Raw genomic sequence first — 14092 nt, 5'->3', positions numbered from 1 at the left:
CGGCATCAAGGGCCGTATGCCTCGGTTACCCAGCATTATGGGCCTCTTCAGGCAGATGTGGTTGGGCCGACAGTCAGCATGTGTGTCCGGACTGATGTTCCGTTTGCGTGTCTAGGAAGTCATGTTACTAAAAGGTTCTTTGGGGGGAGATATGGAGGAATTACTTGGAAGTGTGTGTGGGAGTGGTGTGAGGTGGGTGGTAAGGGGTAGGTAAGCAGAGGATGAATAGGGATAGAGAGAGAAGAAAGTGAGAAGATGAAAAAGTGAGAAAATGAAGACGATGAAAAAGAGAAAGGGAAAGAAAAACAAAAAAGGGGAGAGGCAGGTGAGCTGTAGTAGTGTAGTTCCAGATACGGTAACGGTTGAAGGGAAGGGTATCATCATTATGTGAGCAGACTGGCTTTCCTCAGCCTTCAGGGGCTTAGGCACGTTGTCTGGTCTGTCACGGACTGTCTTCTGTGTTGGGAGGACAGGCACGTCTGGATGTGGGGAGGTTAGCGTTTCAAGGTCTAGTTTTGGTGATAAAGTCCAACCAGGGGTACCAAGTCAATGCACATTTGTCAGAGTGGTCTCTCAGATCCGCAGTCTCCATATTATGTATCACTTCAATCCAACGGCCCATTGCTGGAAGGTAGGCGCACTCGTTTGTTTCCAAAGTGTAGTGGTTAGGGACTTTGCCGCCATAAGTAGGTGGATAGTTAGGGATCTTTTATAGGAGGCTATTAATGTGGTGTAGAAGCATCGGAAGAGATTGTAGTGGGGAGGTCTGTGCCCGTAATCTCAAAGATTTTAGAATGCACCATAGCCCAGTATGGGGTGATCACTAAATGTGGAGGTTCGTGCCCTCTTCCCCTCCGCAGCGCCCAAACATTGACAGAGTCTCTGTATTCATGCAGTGTAAGACGTCTGGCGTTCAATACTAGAGGGTTAAGAGCTTGTAGCTTAATTCCTGGTAGTTGAAGCTAATGGAGCATTTATGTGTCAGGCAGAACATTTTGTCCCATTCACCATCTGTAAGCGTCTCCCCAACAGCTCTCTTTCGTCTTGAGGTGAGCCAGAGTGGAGGTCTATCACATCCTGTAAGTAGCATGGTGTACAGAGTGGAGATCCCTTTGTATAATAGTTCTTGTGTTGTACAAAGTTGCTTGAATTGTGTGAGGGGTCTGTGGAACTGTGTTTGCCCAGCAGCGTAGGTATAATAGGAGCGCAATTGGTGGGATCAAAACCTTTCCATGGAAGTCGGTTGCCTGCCAGGGATCAGCTCAGGAAGGGTCTTTAGTTCAATCGATGTGCACCAGTGGTGGATATATGTCCAATCCGAGGCCTAAAAGCTGGCCAGTTTGGCCGGTCATAGGCCACCTGAGAGTTCTGGGTTGTGTGTTATGGGTATCAGTGGGTTTGGGGTCGTGGTCAGTTGTTTAAAGTAGTGAGTAGAGCACCAAACCCTGAGCGTTGCGTCGATCAGAAGATTGCCTGTGCAAAGTGTCTCGAATGGTACGCCTCGGAGCCAAAGAGGGAGGGAATTTTGCGCTTTGTCTGTTGGGCTTCCATCGCCACCCACAGCTTCTTTGGTTCCTTCGCATGCCACTCAACCAACCATTGTAGATTGGTTGCTTGGTAGTACATGACCACAGATGGGAAACTCGCCCCTATAAAAAATCTTATAATAATATCCAATGAGCTAGTTTTCACAATGTTATTTTTATGAAACCATGCAGCATTGAATGCTTAAATAAAAACATTTTGCCTAGAAGGAATATCACTTAAAATGCTGGTGGTTACACATAACTTAAAGTCAGGAGAGAAATTAATTGTGATGCTAAAATACTATTTTTTTGCTTTTGATTGACAGCCATTCATTTGTTGTTCTAACCATGATATTTAACATGCTAATGGTCAGCTTACGGTGTGATGAGTGTCAGAATTCACAGTTAAAACTGAAGCATTATTACTGCCTTGTCTGCCAATTATCGTTCTTCCAGTTTTACCGCTATATAACAATCTCTAGAACATTAAGGGGAAAACCAATTATAGATCATTAAAAACTAATTCGACTCTGATAGCTGTAGCTTTCAAAGCTCAAAATACTTTCTACGCAAGGGAAGTATCACTATCAGGATTTTAACCTTTTCAGTGATGTAGCTGAATGTGTCGGTCAACAGTTCATACCTGCATCACTGAACAGAAACAAATACATACATTAAATTGCCATAAAAGCATTAACAATAGCATAGTGCAATAGTAACAAACACCAGCCAGGTGTTCGGTCCCTATTCCATACTGTAGGCTGTGGGTGGATGGCAATAATAAAGACTCACAGACCAGTAAAGGATCAGATCATGGCCAGACCTCTGGTCCTAATAGCAGAAGTCTAAAATCCCCTACCTCCGCCCCCAAAAAACAAAACATCCCTCCCCCTACTCTTCCAATAGGGTTTAACTTAACTTTGAACGTCATGTTTGAAGTCTACAGCCAAATATAATAAGACAGAAAATATAAAGCCATAAAGTCTTTGCCAAAACTAAAAAACTCCCTTTAATCTTTCAGCCAAAGGGCTATATGAATGGAGACATGTGCATGTTTTTGTTGTTGTTTATTTTGGAGGGAGAGGACAGAAAGTAAAAAACAAACAAACAAAAAAAACACAAAACATGAAGCCTGTAAGACAACTACTGTAAAAAAAATTAAAAAATAAATTAAAAAAAGACACTACAGGATTTAACCCTCCCTGCCAACATCCTGTCATTGAACAAACCATCTGACAAACCAATCAGAGAAGAGGACTGGGTTTTTTTTGGTGAGAAGGCTGTTCTGCATGTCCACTCTGGTTTTAAAGAACCGTGGGGATTCCCGTTAAAAGTTGTTGCTTTTTTGATGCTTTTAAAATATACGTATGAGAGAGCAGACGTGCTTCAGCAGTGCTCCGACAAAATAAGCCTGAAACAGCAAATTGAACCCTTTTAAAACACGCTATCTCGACCACCATCGCAATAAATCAAGATGGGGAAGAAGAACAAACACCAGGGGCCTGCGAAACCGACAGGGGCACAAGACATTGGAGACATTCGCCTTCGGCCCGCAAAGGCCTCAAGCCTCAACGCGCCAAAACAAAATGGCGACACGACCTCTGCCTCCTCCGAGGAACACGCGATGGATGAGCTACATGAATTTCCACAATCACGGGGACTGCACCACCCCTCATCCGAAGAGGATAACGAGCTGCCCTCTACGAAAGGGGATATTAAAGCCCTTCTCTGCCACATCCGCAAACTGTTTGCAGCAGACGTCGCCACGCTGCGAGAAGAAATACACAGCGTGGAGGGACGAGTCAAGTCTGTGGAGGAAGACTCGCAGGGTTTCACTGCACGATACACGCAGCTAGAAGCCCACAATGCAGAATTGCAGCGCACCCAGTCTCTGCTTAACAGCCGCCTGGATACTTTGGAGGACCGGCACAGGAACGTTAAGATCTGGGGGATCCCAGAGACGGTGGCCCCCGGGGACTTACCACAACACATCAGGAGGCTCCTTACCTCCTTACTCACACCACAACAGGCGAAAACAGCCACGGTTGATGAGGTCTACCGCATACCAAGGGCTGCCAGAGCACGGGCAGACACCCCACGAGATGTCATATTGCAACTCCTGACACGGTCGGCCAAACTCACCTTCATGGTAGCGGTGAGAGGGAAAGCCACTATCCCATTTGAAAAAACCACCCTGTCCTTCTACCAGGACTTGTCCAGACCCACCTTACTCTGGAGAAGCCGGTTTAAACCGTTGACTACTACACTCCGCCAACACTCCATCCCTTACTGCTGGGCATTTCCCAGGAGCCTGGTCATCTCCCATGGGGGCGCGACAACCCGCATAACCGAAGCGGAAGAGATGGAATCGGTACTCACCGCACTGGGGCTACCGCAACACTCAATACCAACCACCCAGGTCCCGAGACAACAACCCCCTCACATATGGTACATGTCTACCGGAGCTGCCACATCACCTTCTACAGCGTTCAAAGCAAAAAGGGTCGGCCGTCAGCCAACAGGCACCTGAGAGGAAGGGGAGACAACAGGGCGGCAGGCCGACAATGCCACTGGACTGCAAAAAGCTGAGCCGGAGTTCAAGTTTGACTTTAATTTCACTTCAACTTTAATTTCATTTAAATTTTCACCTTTGGTCCCACTATCTACCTGGACTCGGACTGAGGTTCTTTCCTATAACACTCATACCTGCTGGCACCATGTGTAAATTTGTTGCTGTTTATTTCCTCTTCTGTCTGAGCCTTAAACGTTACCTTTTTCTCTTGCCAATAACGCAAAGGGGTAGAATAGTAGACGAACAGGTACTGTAAAGTATGGGTGCCCACGGAATCCGGTGGCCCCACAGTGTTATACTTTAACTTACAACTCCGATTTTATTCATATTCCTACCCTAATAACATATTGCAAAGTACTACGAATTGTCAACTCCTGTGGGTTTTGTACCTAGCATGAACCTGGTTGAACAACATAGACGATTATAACTCAATCATAGCGCCAGGGGAGGTGTGGCTAGGGCTGCATAAACAGAAACAAAGTGATTTAACTCCTAAATGACAGTGAATTGAGCAGTGAAATTGCAGGGGAATAATCTATATACACTAAAACTGCTTTATTTAGCTAAAGTAATTTAGGTGACTAGAGTGTTCCTTTAATAAGCCTAACGACACCCGCATGCAAGCAATATGAGAGGGATGGGTCTGTCACCGCCTATACATTCAATGGCATCTATCCAACCCTTAAACACTTACTACAATTCCCAAGCAGGCTAAAACCACACAGCTAGAAAACAACTCTCACATGCTACGTGCCAGCCCTAAGTAAAAACACCAGCTAAACACTAAATTTAGGATGGATGGACCTACTATGATGTATATAAAAAGTTCACAACTGTCCTTACAATGTCATTTATATTGTTTCCTGTACAAAGCAACCTAGCAGACAAGAAATTCTCTACATGCACGCGACTTAATATATAACTAATGTTAACCAACCTGTTAATACTATGTGTTTTTCACAAAACAAAAAATGTGCTGTTAATTAAGCTGCCATACAAACAAGCAAACAAAGCTGTTATAACTCAGCTTGTGGATGCCGTTGTGGCTAGACAAGCCTGTATATTGTAATTCTGAGCACAACAAAATAAAGAATAAAAAAAAATATATAATTTTTTTTTTTTTACATGACTAATTTTATTTAAAATATACACATCACGCATCATAACATCCTAATATTACTGCATATATTATAGTGCAAGGAAGCTTCCTGATCATTTCTTCTTTTTTTTTTCGTCTGCTCTACTATATTCTACATGGCCTCCTTACATGAAGTGTTGGCATTGGTCAATTAAGTCCCCATCTCCTCTGCCCAGCTGAAGAGAGAGCTTAATCCATAAATGTGGGCAAACTTGATGCCAGATTTGGGATATGCTGTTCACAGTCCCATTCACAAAATTGTAATATGGTGTTGTCAATAAGTCATTGCTATTCAGTGGTTCCACCCCTGCAGGATCAGATCTCAAAGACAAACATTAGAGACTCTTGAGTGACTGAGTCTTTTCCTGGCGTGGGTCTCTCTGCTGCTGTTGCTTGCTTTTGTAGAAGGAGCAGGAACGGAAAAGGTTTCTTTTCTTAATATTTTATTTATGAATGTATTATTTATGAAAGGCTTTAAAATGGGGGTCATTTCCAGCATGGAGTTCCCGTTGTAATGTTTTTTTTTTTAATTATAACGTTAATGCATTTGTAATGTAGTCATCTGTTTGTCAAGATGGGATCTGTCATGTTGTTTTTTTAAGATGTATTTTATGATAACATTCTCTCTATATATTCTAGTAACTTGTTTTCTCATTTAAGGATGCTCGTATTCAAGTAATTGTATAAATATAGAACGGTTTTAATTTAGCTTTTTATCTTGTTTTATAATATATTTTGGCTTTCCTTGTTGAACAAATTGAGGAACGGGTGAAGTCAGCCAAGGTTTAATTTAGAATATGTAGAGATGGGTGAAAAAAAAACGCGAGGGAGCTTAAACAATGGGGATTAATTAAAGGAACACTCTTGGCACCATAACTACTTCAGCAAAATTAAGTTTTATTGTGCGAGGAAGTCCCTGGTGCTGGCTTACTTTTAGGGGTGAAACCGCTCATGAACTGTTTAGCGTCAAAGCCTTGAATCCACCTGTCCATCCACTTTGCTCTTAATCTTAAAAGAGGAAGTCTCGGACAGGCACTGATTGCCTGAGAGTTGCTATGGTGCCTGGAGTGTTCCTTCAACCACTTAACAACATTAGGGCATGTCAGTACTTACTAAATATACTGGGCTTTAAAACCATTAGAACGTATTGACACATCATAAAGTTTTCCAAGTATACAATCGACACCTGGGACTTCCACTCTGTCAGCTTGGCCATTTTTAGTGGCCCGAGACTGTCAGATGCTATGTGTGCAGAGTTCTAAATGAGCGCTGTTATAGACAATAAAATGGGGATTTAAATCCCCATTGATGGCGATGCGGTGCGAAATGGGTTGAACCCTTTCTTACATCAGGAGACCCAGGTATCAATAGAGTTTTAGAAGCCCCAGACTGACAGATGCACTGTATGCAGCACTCAAAGTGAGCACTGCTACAGTCATAAAAAAAAATAAAAAAAAAAAAAGATTCAAATATATAAGGAAATCTTACACCGAGTTAGAAAGTCTTGTGTGGATTGAAATGTAAAAGATAGAAACAGCATATGTACAAGATATCTCACAACATAAATAAAGCCATTTTTAAAAAAAATCTATTGTAATGTGATGTGAGCAGGATTAAATCTCTTAAATACCTACTCAAAGCAGCTAGGTATCAATCAATATCTGTGGCTTCTCTCTGTCAGTTAGGGCCCCATTTAGTGGCCCCAGGCTTACCGATGAACTGCATGCAACGCTCAAGTCTGCACTGCATAAAGCTCTTTAAGGACTTTTGAAACACAGTTGCTGAGCAGATTGTCACTGTGTTTTGGGGATGGCAGGTGTTCAAAGAAGACCCCCTGATATGGTCTCCGATTATGATCAGTGCTGGACTTTGCCGGCTGTACAGTGTACCGTAATTGTCATGCTGGAGTTTCAGCATTACAGGGATATGGATGTAATGCTGAAAACAGACAGTAGATGGCGACAATATACTACATATATTGTTTTAACTAGGAAACCCTTCTGATGATCTAGCAGAGAATTTCCTTAGGGTTAGGGTTAAGGCCAGTGTTTGGGATAGTGTTAATCAGGCCTCATATGTGAATCTATTTAAAGTGCTTTTTATTTGCACTGGATGTTTTAACAAATATTATACGCAATAATGAAAAAAGTGCCCCACCCTCCCATTTTTAACATTTTATTTACACGTAATGGTTTGTTTGGTATACATGTAGGGTGTTAAAAGAAACCCCTTTCTGTCCTTTAAAAACAATATATAATATTTATGGGGGCACTTAAAGAGAAACCCTTAAATTACAGTTGACGAAACTCAACGTAAATTCTAGGTTATGTTTTGGTTCAGAACTTGGACAGTTGCCTCTGTCCAAAGGGGGTAGTATCCCACACCAGGAAGAGAAAACCATAATTTAAAACAACTTTTACAGAACTTTTACTTCTACAAACAGATAGAATTGGTAAAATAATGTAAAAAATATGAATCTGTGTTAATGTGAATATCACAGACCAACAGGAAGATATACTAAAATGTTGAATGGGATAACGCGGGAGGGAAATGTATTCTTTCACAGCAATAGTGATGTCACCAATAGAAATTTCAGAGACCTTACTTTTTCTCCTCTATATGAAATGTTTTAACAGAGCAGGTTACCTGACATCACAGCATGTTCCCACCCTTGTATTATGACACTGTGCACACATTCCAGTACAGCCGTGGTTTTGAACCAGTTGCTCAATAAACCATGACAGTACCATGAAAAGGCATGCCACAGCTACAAAAAAAAGGCATGCCATAGCTACAACCCCATATTAAAAAAAAAAAATCAAGTAATAACAAGTGAACTGAGACCAGACTTAGAACAAAGGGACACAAATAAAGCACGGTATATTTGACAACTGCTATGATATAGAATAATATTGTTGATATTTAATGGTTTATCACTTTTGTGGTATATTCAAAAATAACTTTTTCCTTAGGGCAATGTGTGTACAATAAAGTCTAATATAATTAACAAGAATGTCTGCATAATTACAACAATTTCATATGCAAATGCTATTAATAGTAAGAAAAGTACAAGTTTATCAGTTTTCAATGTAAGTACCAACAACCATTTTAGTGACCAATGGTTTATCCCTGCCAGCCCTCTTGCTGCAAAGAGGGAGCATGCAGTCTGCAAGAGGAGGCATGCAGTCTGTACCTATGTTAGGTGCATATAACTGCCCACGCTCCTTCCCGACTGGGAGAGAATCAGAATCCTGAAGATAAATTACTTACCTAGCAAACTAATTCATGTAGGTGCACAGGGCCAGTGGGAGCACCAGAAAAGGTCTGCACTATAGGAGGTGACCATATTCTCTCCCTACTGGCTCTAAATGAATCACGCCTCCCTCTCTGTGTAAAAGGTAAGTAACAGGAAGACAGACTGATGAGACGTTCTAAAAAAATGTTTTTACTTATGTTTTAGGTATTGCCAGATTACCCTAAAATATGCATTTTTTTTCTTGTGCACGGTTTTGCGTGCCAAGTATTAAACATGGACACAGCACAAAAAACAAACAAAACAATATATATTGATTGCACTAATCTAGTCGAGCCTGAAGAGATTTTTAACCATGTTTAGTAAGACAATGCCATCTCTATTGTTTTTAAACTGCAATTTACAGAATAGAGCTCAACTCTGCTGGCAGCAAATTGGTCCAGGGCTGACAGCAGCTGCAAACAATCTCGTGTGAATGTTTCATTATACTGTTCGGCTTCTTCATGCTCAAAAAAACAAAACAAAAAAAATGTAAAAAGAAAAAAGATAAAAAGATAAAAAAAAATTGCTTTTAAACAATGTGGTTAGCTCAAATTATCCTTTTTTTGTTGTCGTTGTTATCCCCTGGCAAACATTAGTCTGTGGCCTTAAATAACCAGAACTACTACAGAAGAATTATGAGTGCCTGATGCAGGTCAATGTGCCTGTTTTTGAGTTTAGTAAGTAAAAGGAAACCAACCAAGGCTCGAACACATTGATGGCCAATTTTGGCACTACATGTTTGGGAACTACATTTCCCATGATTTCAATTGGCTTTCACACAAATCTGCAGAAGCAAGATTAGTTATCATTGGTAAGCACAAAAGGAATTGTATTGTGAATTCAAATATTGCATACCAACACATTTGCATACCAAAAAAAAGTAATTTGAGGGCATTCTATAAATTCAAGATCCAATCACAAAAACAGGTCATTCAATGTCAATGAAAGGTGCCATTGCCTTTTTGCAAAAGGCTTACAACTGATGGCATGATAAAGAATTCAGTATTCCTGTCCACGAATCACGCAAGTAGGAATATATAAACATTGCTGAAGGGTAAGTAAGTAAAATGGGCTTCTTTGACAAACTTTGGGTTAAAAACATATGAGGCTTTTGCTACTGTTCGTTATTGCTACCACAAGTAATTTGTTTGTACTTGTTAAGCTTGTCTGTCTTCGATTTGTGAAAACGGAGGCCCAACATGTTATTACTCAGGGTATGTACAGCAATGAGAGTTGGTCGCCATCTTGTCCACTACCATTGCTAGCCCACACATCTATTGGCACTTCCCAATAAAAACAGATCTGGAAGATCCAAGATGACTGCAGACCAGGTAAATACATGCTGGGAATTCACATTTTTATGCTATAACATATAAAGCAAAAAACAGCAGAACTACAGCATATGAAATAAGTGCAATACAACGTTTTTTTAAAAAGGCACATAAAATAATTCACCAAAACACTTACCACCAGGCATCACTGTCCCTACGTCTTGTACTGTGAGAACAGACAACTTTTCTTCAGAGTCCACTCGAATGACCCCATAAGTGAGGCCTTGCATTGATAATACCCCTCTTCCAGGAGGCTGGTTGCTGTCATCAGTGGGCCTTTGAAAAACAAATAATTACAGTTATATTTATTTTATATACAGTGAACAGAATGCTTAAAATACAGATCTAGCATATCTAGCTTCACGGATCCTTCACCGTCGAGGAAAATGGGACCAGCGATAGATTTTATAATGTTATTCCGAAATATGCCGATTGTGTTGATTGAGGGATACATTCCTACTAGCCATTGGCTAGTGTTATTTACTGTGTTATTTATTTAGTGTTACTTATTGGCTTGTGTTATTTACTTTAGGCGGTTATATTATAAAATACTTTTGATTGGTAATGCAAAGCTGAACTACCAGAACACCTATTAGTGTATTAGTATATATACTCTAATTCAAAGAACCCATACAATAAAATAAGGCAGAATTGCAAAAATAATAAGCCTACTATGTAGTCGTAAATGAGCATCAAGGTATTCTCACTGAGAAGATAAGAAATGTAATTGTTTGCCTTTCTGGAGTTACGATTCTACCTTTTCTGGAGCCTCACAAATAGATCAGTGGTGTTATGGAGTAGTCTGGACTGGTTAAGCATAAGAACATATACGGTTGGGAAAGGTAAACTTAGGGAGAAGAGACACTGAGTCTACTGGGAGGTGCTTAGGAGATCTGTTAACATTTTGGGAATCTCTGTGGAGGTAGTCTCCCACAGTCACTTCCATTTCATAATAAAATGTCACAGAGCTGAAGAGGACTGGACAGCACAGGATTGCAGCACCTGCAAGGGAATGGTTCAGGTAAGTAAATCTTACTTTTCCCTGCCCCCCAGGACTATTAGGCCCCAAGTGGCTCTGTCATGCTCTGGGATCTATGCAAATTATGCAAAGACCCCAGATGGTAAAAGAGCCGCAGAGATACAGTGTGTTACCCATCCACTCTTCATTACATATCATAACGCTGGCCAACTAAAATTCAAGTGCCTATGAAGCCAGATTTAATGGCTGGCTTGCTCCTACAGTAATACTGTTGAAGTGCTGGTAAAATGGCAAGGCTGTATAGGATATTTAGTGCAGTGCATAGGTTGGCTTTAAAAATATGCAGTGCAGTCTTGCAATAGAAGATTTACTGATATTGGACTGTCATACCAATACAAAATTCCTGTTTGCAAAGAATTTGGACCCTGTCGGGTCAGTAATTGAGATAGGTGGTATATTCCTATAACTTTTACTGCTGCGTTCCTGCTTTGAAAGTGTATTTTTAATAACTCCATTTGTGGAACCCTGTGTCAGATTTTCCATAATGGTTGACGATGTCAATGTCCCATTTCTAAGTCTACGTGAAAACCCGCAGTTTGAATGAATTTTATTTTCATGTACTTTTCTTCCATCTCTCAATGTATACTCAGTACAGAATATCTGCTTTTCCATTCCCTGGATACCATGTCAGGTCTGCCACTAAAAAAAAACTAAATTCAAGATGTGATTTTGCTTTCCAAACAGAATGGCTACAATCACCTTCTCAAAATTTAAACACAAACAAACAGAAACCTGATGGTTGAGGGATCAGATTAAAACAACACAAAAATGTTTTAGCATACTAGTCTGGTCTTATTTCCTATTTTTTTGCTAAATTTCACCCTTCACTTATGAGGAAAGGGGGTCTAGGGATAGATCTCCCAATATTACTCCGCAGTATGACCATTGCCTTGATTCATCGATACATTCCTATGAGCCACATTGTTATCTATAGCTTTCTATGTTTTTTTATTTTTATTGACAGGTAATGCAACAATGAACGGCCAGAACATCTGTTAGTGCATATACTTCTATATCTCATGTGAAAACCTTAAATAAAAATGTTTTAAATCTAAAATGCAAGATGTGGCTAAATAATTTGATCTTGCAGATTCAGGTTTGATGTACGAGCAGAGAATATAATACCAGACAAAGCTGTTTCCTCATATAGTGTATTTAATCTGAACAAACCAATAGTGATAGTTCGTATCTACATTCATCACAAAAACAAGCTGAAATTCGCCAATTTAATGCACCTTCAGATGTGGATTGCTAGCCAATTACTTAAGGGTCAATGCACTAAAAGTCAATGTTGGAACAATCCATTATGACCCACGTCCAGACAGCCCTTAGGGTAGCTGAGAAAACAGCATTAGAGAATTTTATTATGATCTGTTATTTTTGTTCATTCAATTTACAAAGCAACTTTTTATCCGCTAACAAGAAATTAAAAAAAATAAATTAGAGGAATCAAAATAGATTTTTTTTTTTGTGACAATCAAAAAGCATGCACGAATATATTAAGGATTAGCCTACTGCACTGGTACTTTCAAAATATGAAGCATCACAATGGCATTATGTTATGCCATCTTTAAGATGTTGCTATGATCATTAACACATGGGTTTATGGACATTTGTATTGGCAATGTATATTGTGGTATGTGATGAAAATAATGTTGACCATACAAAAGTAAACTGCCTCTAAACAACCAAGAGAATAATTTTCTGATGTAGAAATTCTCTGTAGCAGACACACACACACACACACACACAAAATGATAATTAAAATAAATTAATGAAAATAAATAAATATATATATACACGCGCACGCATGCTAAATATTTTTAAGAATCTCACTGGCATGAATTTTATATAAAATTGTTGATGACAGACAGATGAGTCGACATATGGAATAGCAGGGAAAATCTTTACATAGCGTAAGCATTACTCATTCACCGGACAAAGAGCTTTCAGAGTCTCATTTAAGAAATCAAATAAATAGAAGGGGATTCGATGCTCACAGTTTTCAGAACAGATCGAGGCATTTTAACTAATCCTGCTTATTTTTCTATAGTTCAAAATGGCAATTTGGTGAACGGGAGGATTATGGCGCATAGCCATAGAGTCAAAGTATATGTCATATACCCTATTGAATCACTGAAGCAGTCATCCGAGCCAGACAGAAATGTCACAGTGATTTTCAAGGATGAGCTGAGACACTACTCCAACTCTCTCCTCTGCAAGACGCAAATAGGAAGATAATGCAAGCTAGTCTGGGTTATGAATGACAATTACATGCAAAGCATATCGTGTTACATAAATAGCCCAGGCAAATGTAGCTGGAAAAAGCATTTAGCATCTTTGCCAGTCTCCTGAGGTTTTGCTGTGTAATTTTTATCCAGTGTTCCTATTTGAGACTAATTATTTCTTTTCTTCTAACAGGTCATATGACACAAGTTCATTTGGTAAGCAATACGGTCTTTTGCAGTTTCCTTTCTCTCTTTCAAACCGGCAGCAACAAATCTCAATTAAAGGTTAATTCAAGACTTGGCTCTGAAAGGACAGTCTAGTGAACTTTGCAAATGAAAGCCTCCAGGATACCAGGACTTAATCGAAAACAACAATGTGTGGTAACGTGATGGACATAACTCGGAATCAGTAACATCATTGAAAACAAGGCACAGAACCATAACAACAGTGGGTTGGCTGCGCATGCTCAATTATATTGCAGGCTCTCAAAAGGTTAATGACCATGTGCAGCTGGCATAAAGCTTCACTGAACAAGCATTTTATTTATGTGTAGCTATCCAAAAAAACTAATCTGGCATCTTTAAAGTGTATATATGTCATTTGGTCAAGAAAAGATTCCATCACTAGAAAATAATTATGTTCCGTACCCATGTGAAGGAACACGCCTACCGGATCTACTTGGCCAAAAAATAATCAGTCTAGGATTGAAATGTTGTGTTCATGACTAAATTTTAAATAATACTATGACATTTGCTCAAGGTAGAAATAGCCATACCAGTTTTCAGTTGTAGCTAGTGAAATTGAAAGGTGTCTTTAAATCTGTCTCCTAATTGTTGGCCTTTGTGCAATTAGCCCCACATACTCAACGTCTAACCTAAAGAGCCATCATGGCTATTCAAAACCATAAACCTATAGATACAGATATTTGGGAAGAGGTTCTACTTCACCCCCAGGTGCTGTTA

At 39.8% G+C, this 14092-nt stretch overlaps 1 protein-coding gene across 3 annotated transcripts in view; it reads right to left on the bottom strand.

Moving 5' to 3' along the window:
• Window positions 1-14092, bottom strand: part of DIP2C (disco interacting protein 2 homolog C) — a 446084-nt gene that overhangs the window by 124957 nt on the left and 307035 nt on the right. For all 3 annotated transcript variants that reach the window (XM_063452241.1, XM_063452243.1, XM_063452244.1), the window contains one exon: window positions 9999-10138. In XM_063452241.1, coding sequence (XP_063308311.1) covers window positions 9999-10138 — 140 coding nt within the window. The remainder of the gene's footprint in view (window positions 1-9998; window positions 10139-14092) is intronic.

Source organism: Pelobates fuscus, chromosome 4 (assembly GCF_036172605.1).
Source record: "Pelobates fuscus isolate aPelFus1 chromosome 4, aPelFus1.pri, whole genome shotgun sequence".
Classification (NCBI taxonomy): domain Eukaryota; kingdom Metazoa; phylum Chordata; class Amphibia; order Anura; family Pelobatidae; genus Pelobates; species Pelobates fuscus.
Note: the sequence above shows the minus strand (reverse complement) of the source record. Positions and strands in the feature narration are given on the sequence as shown.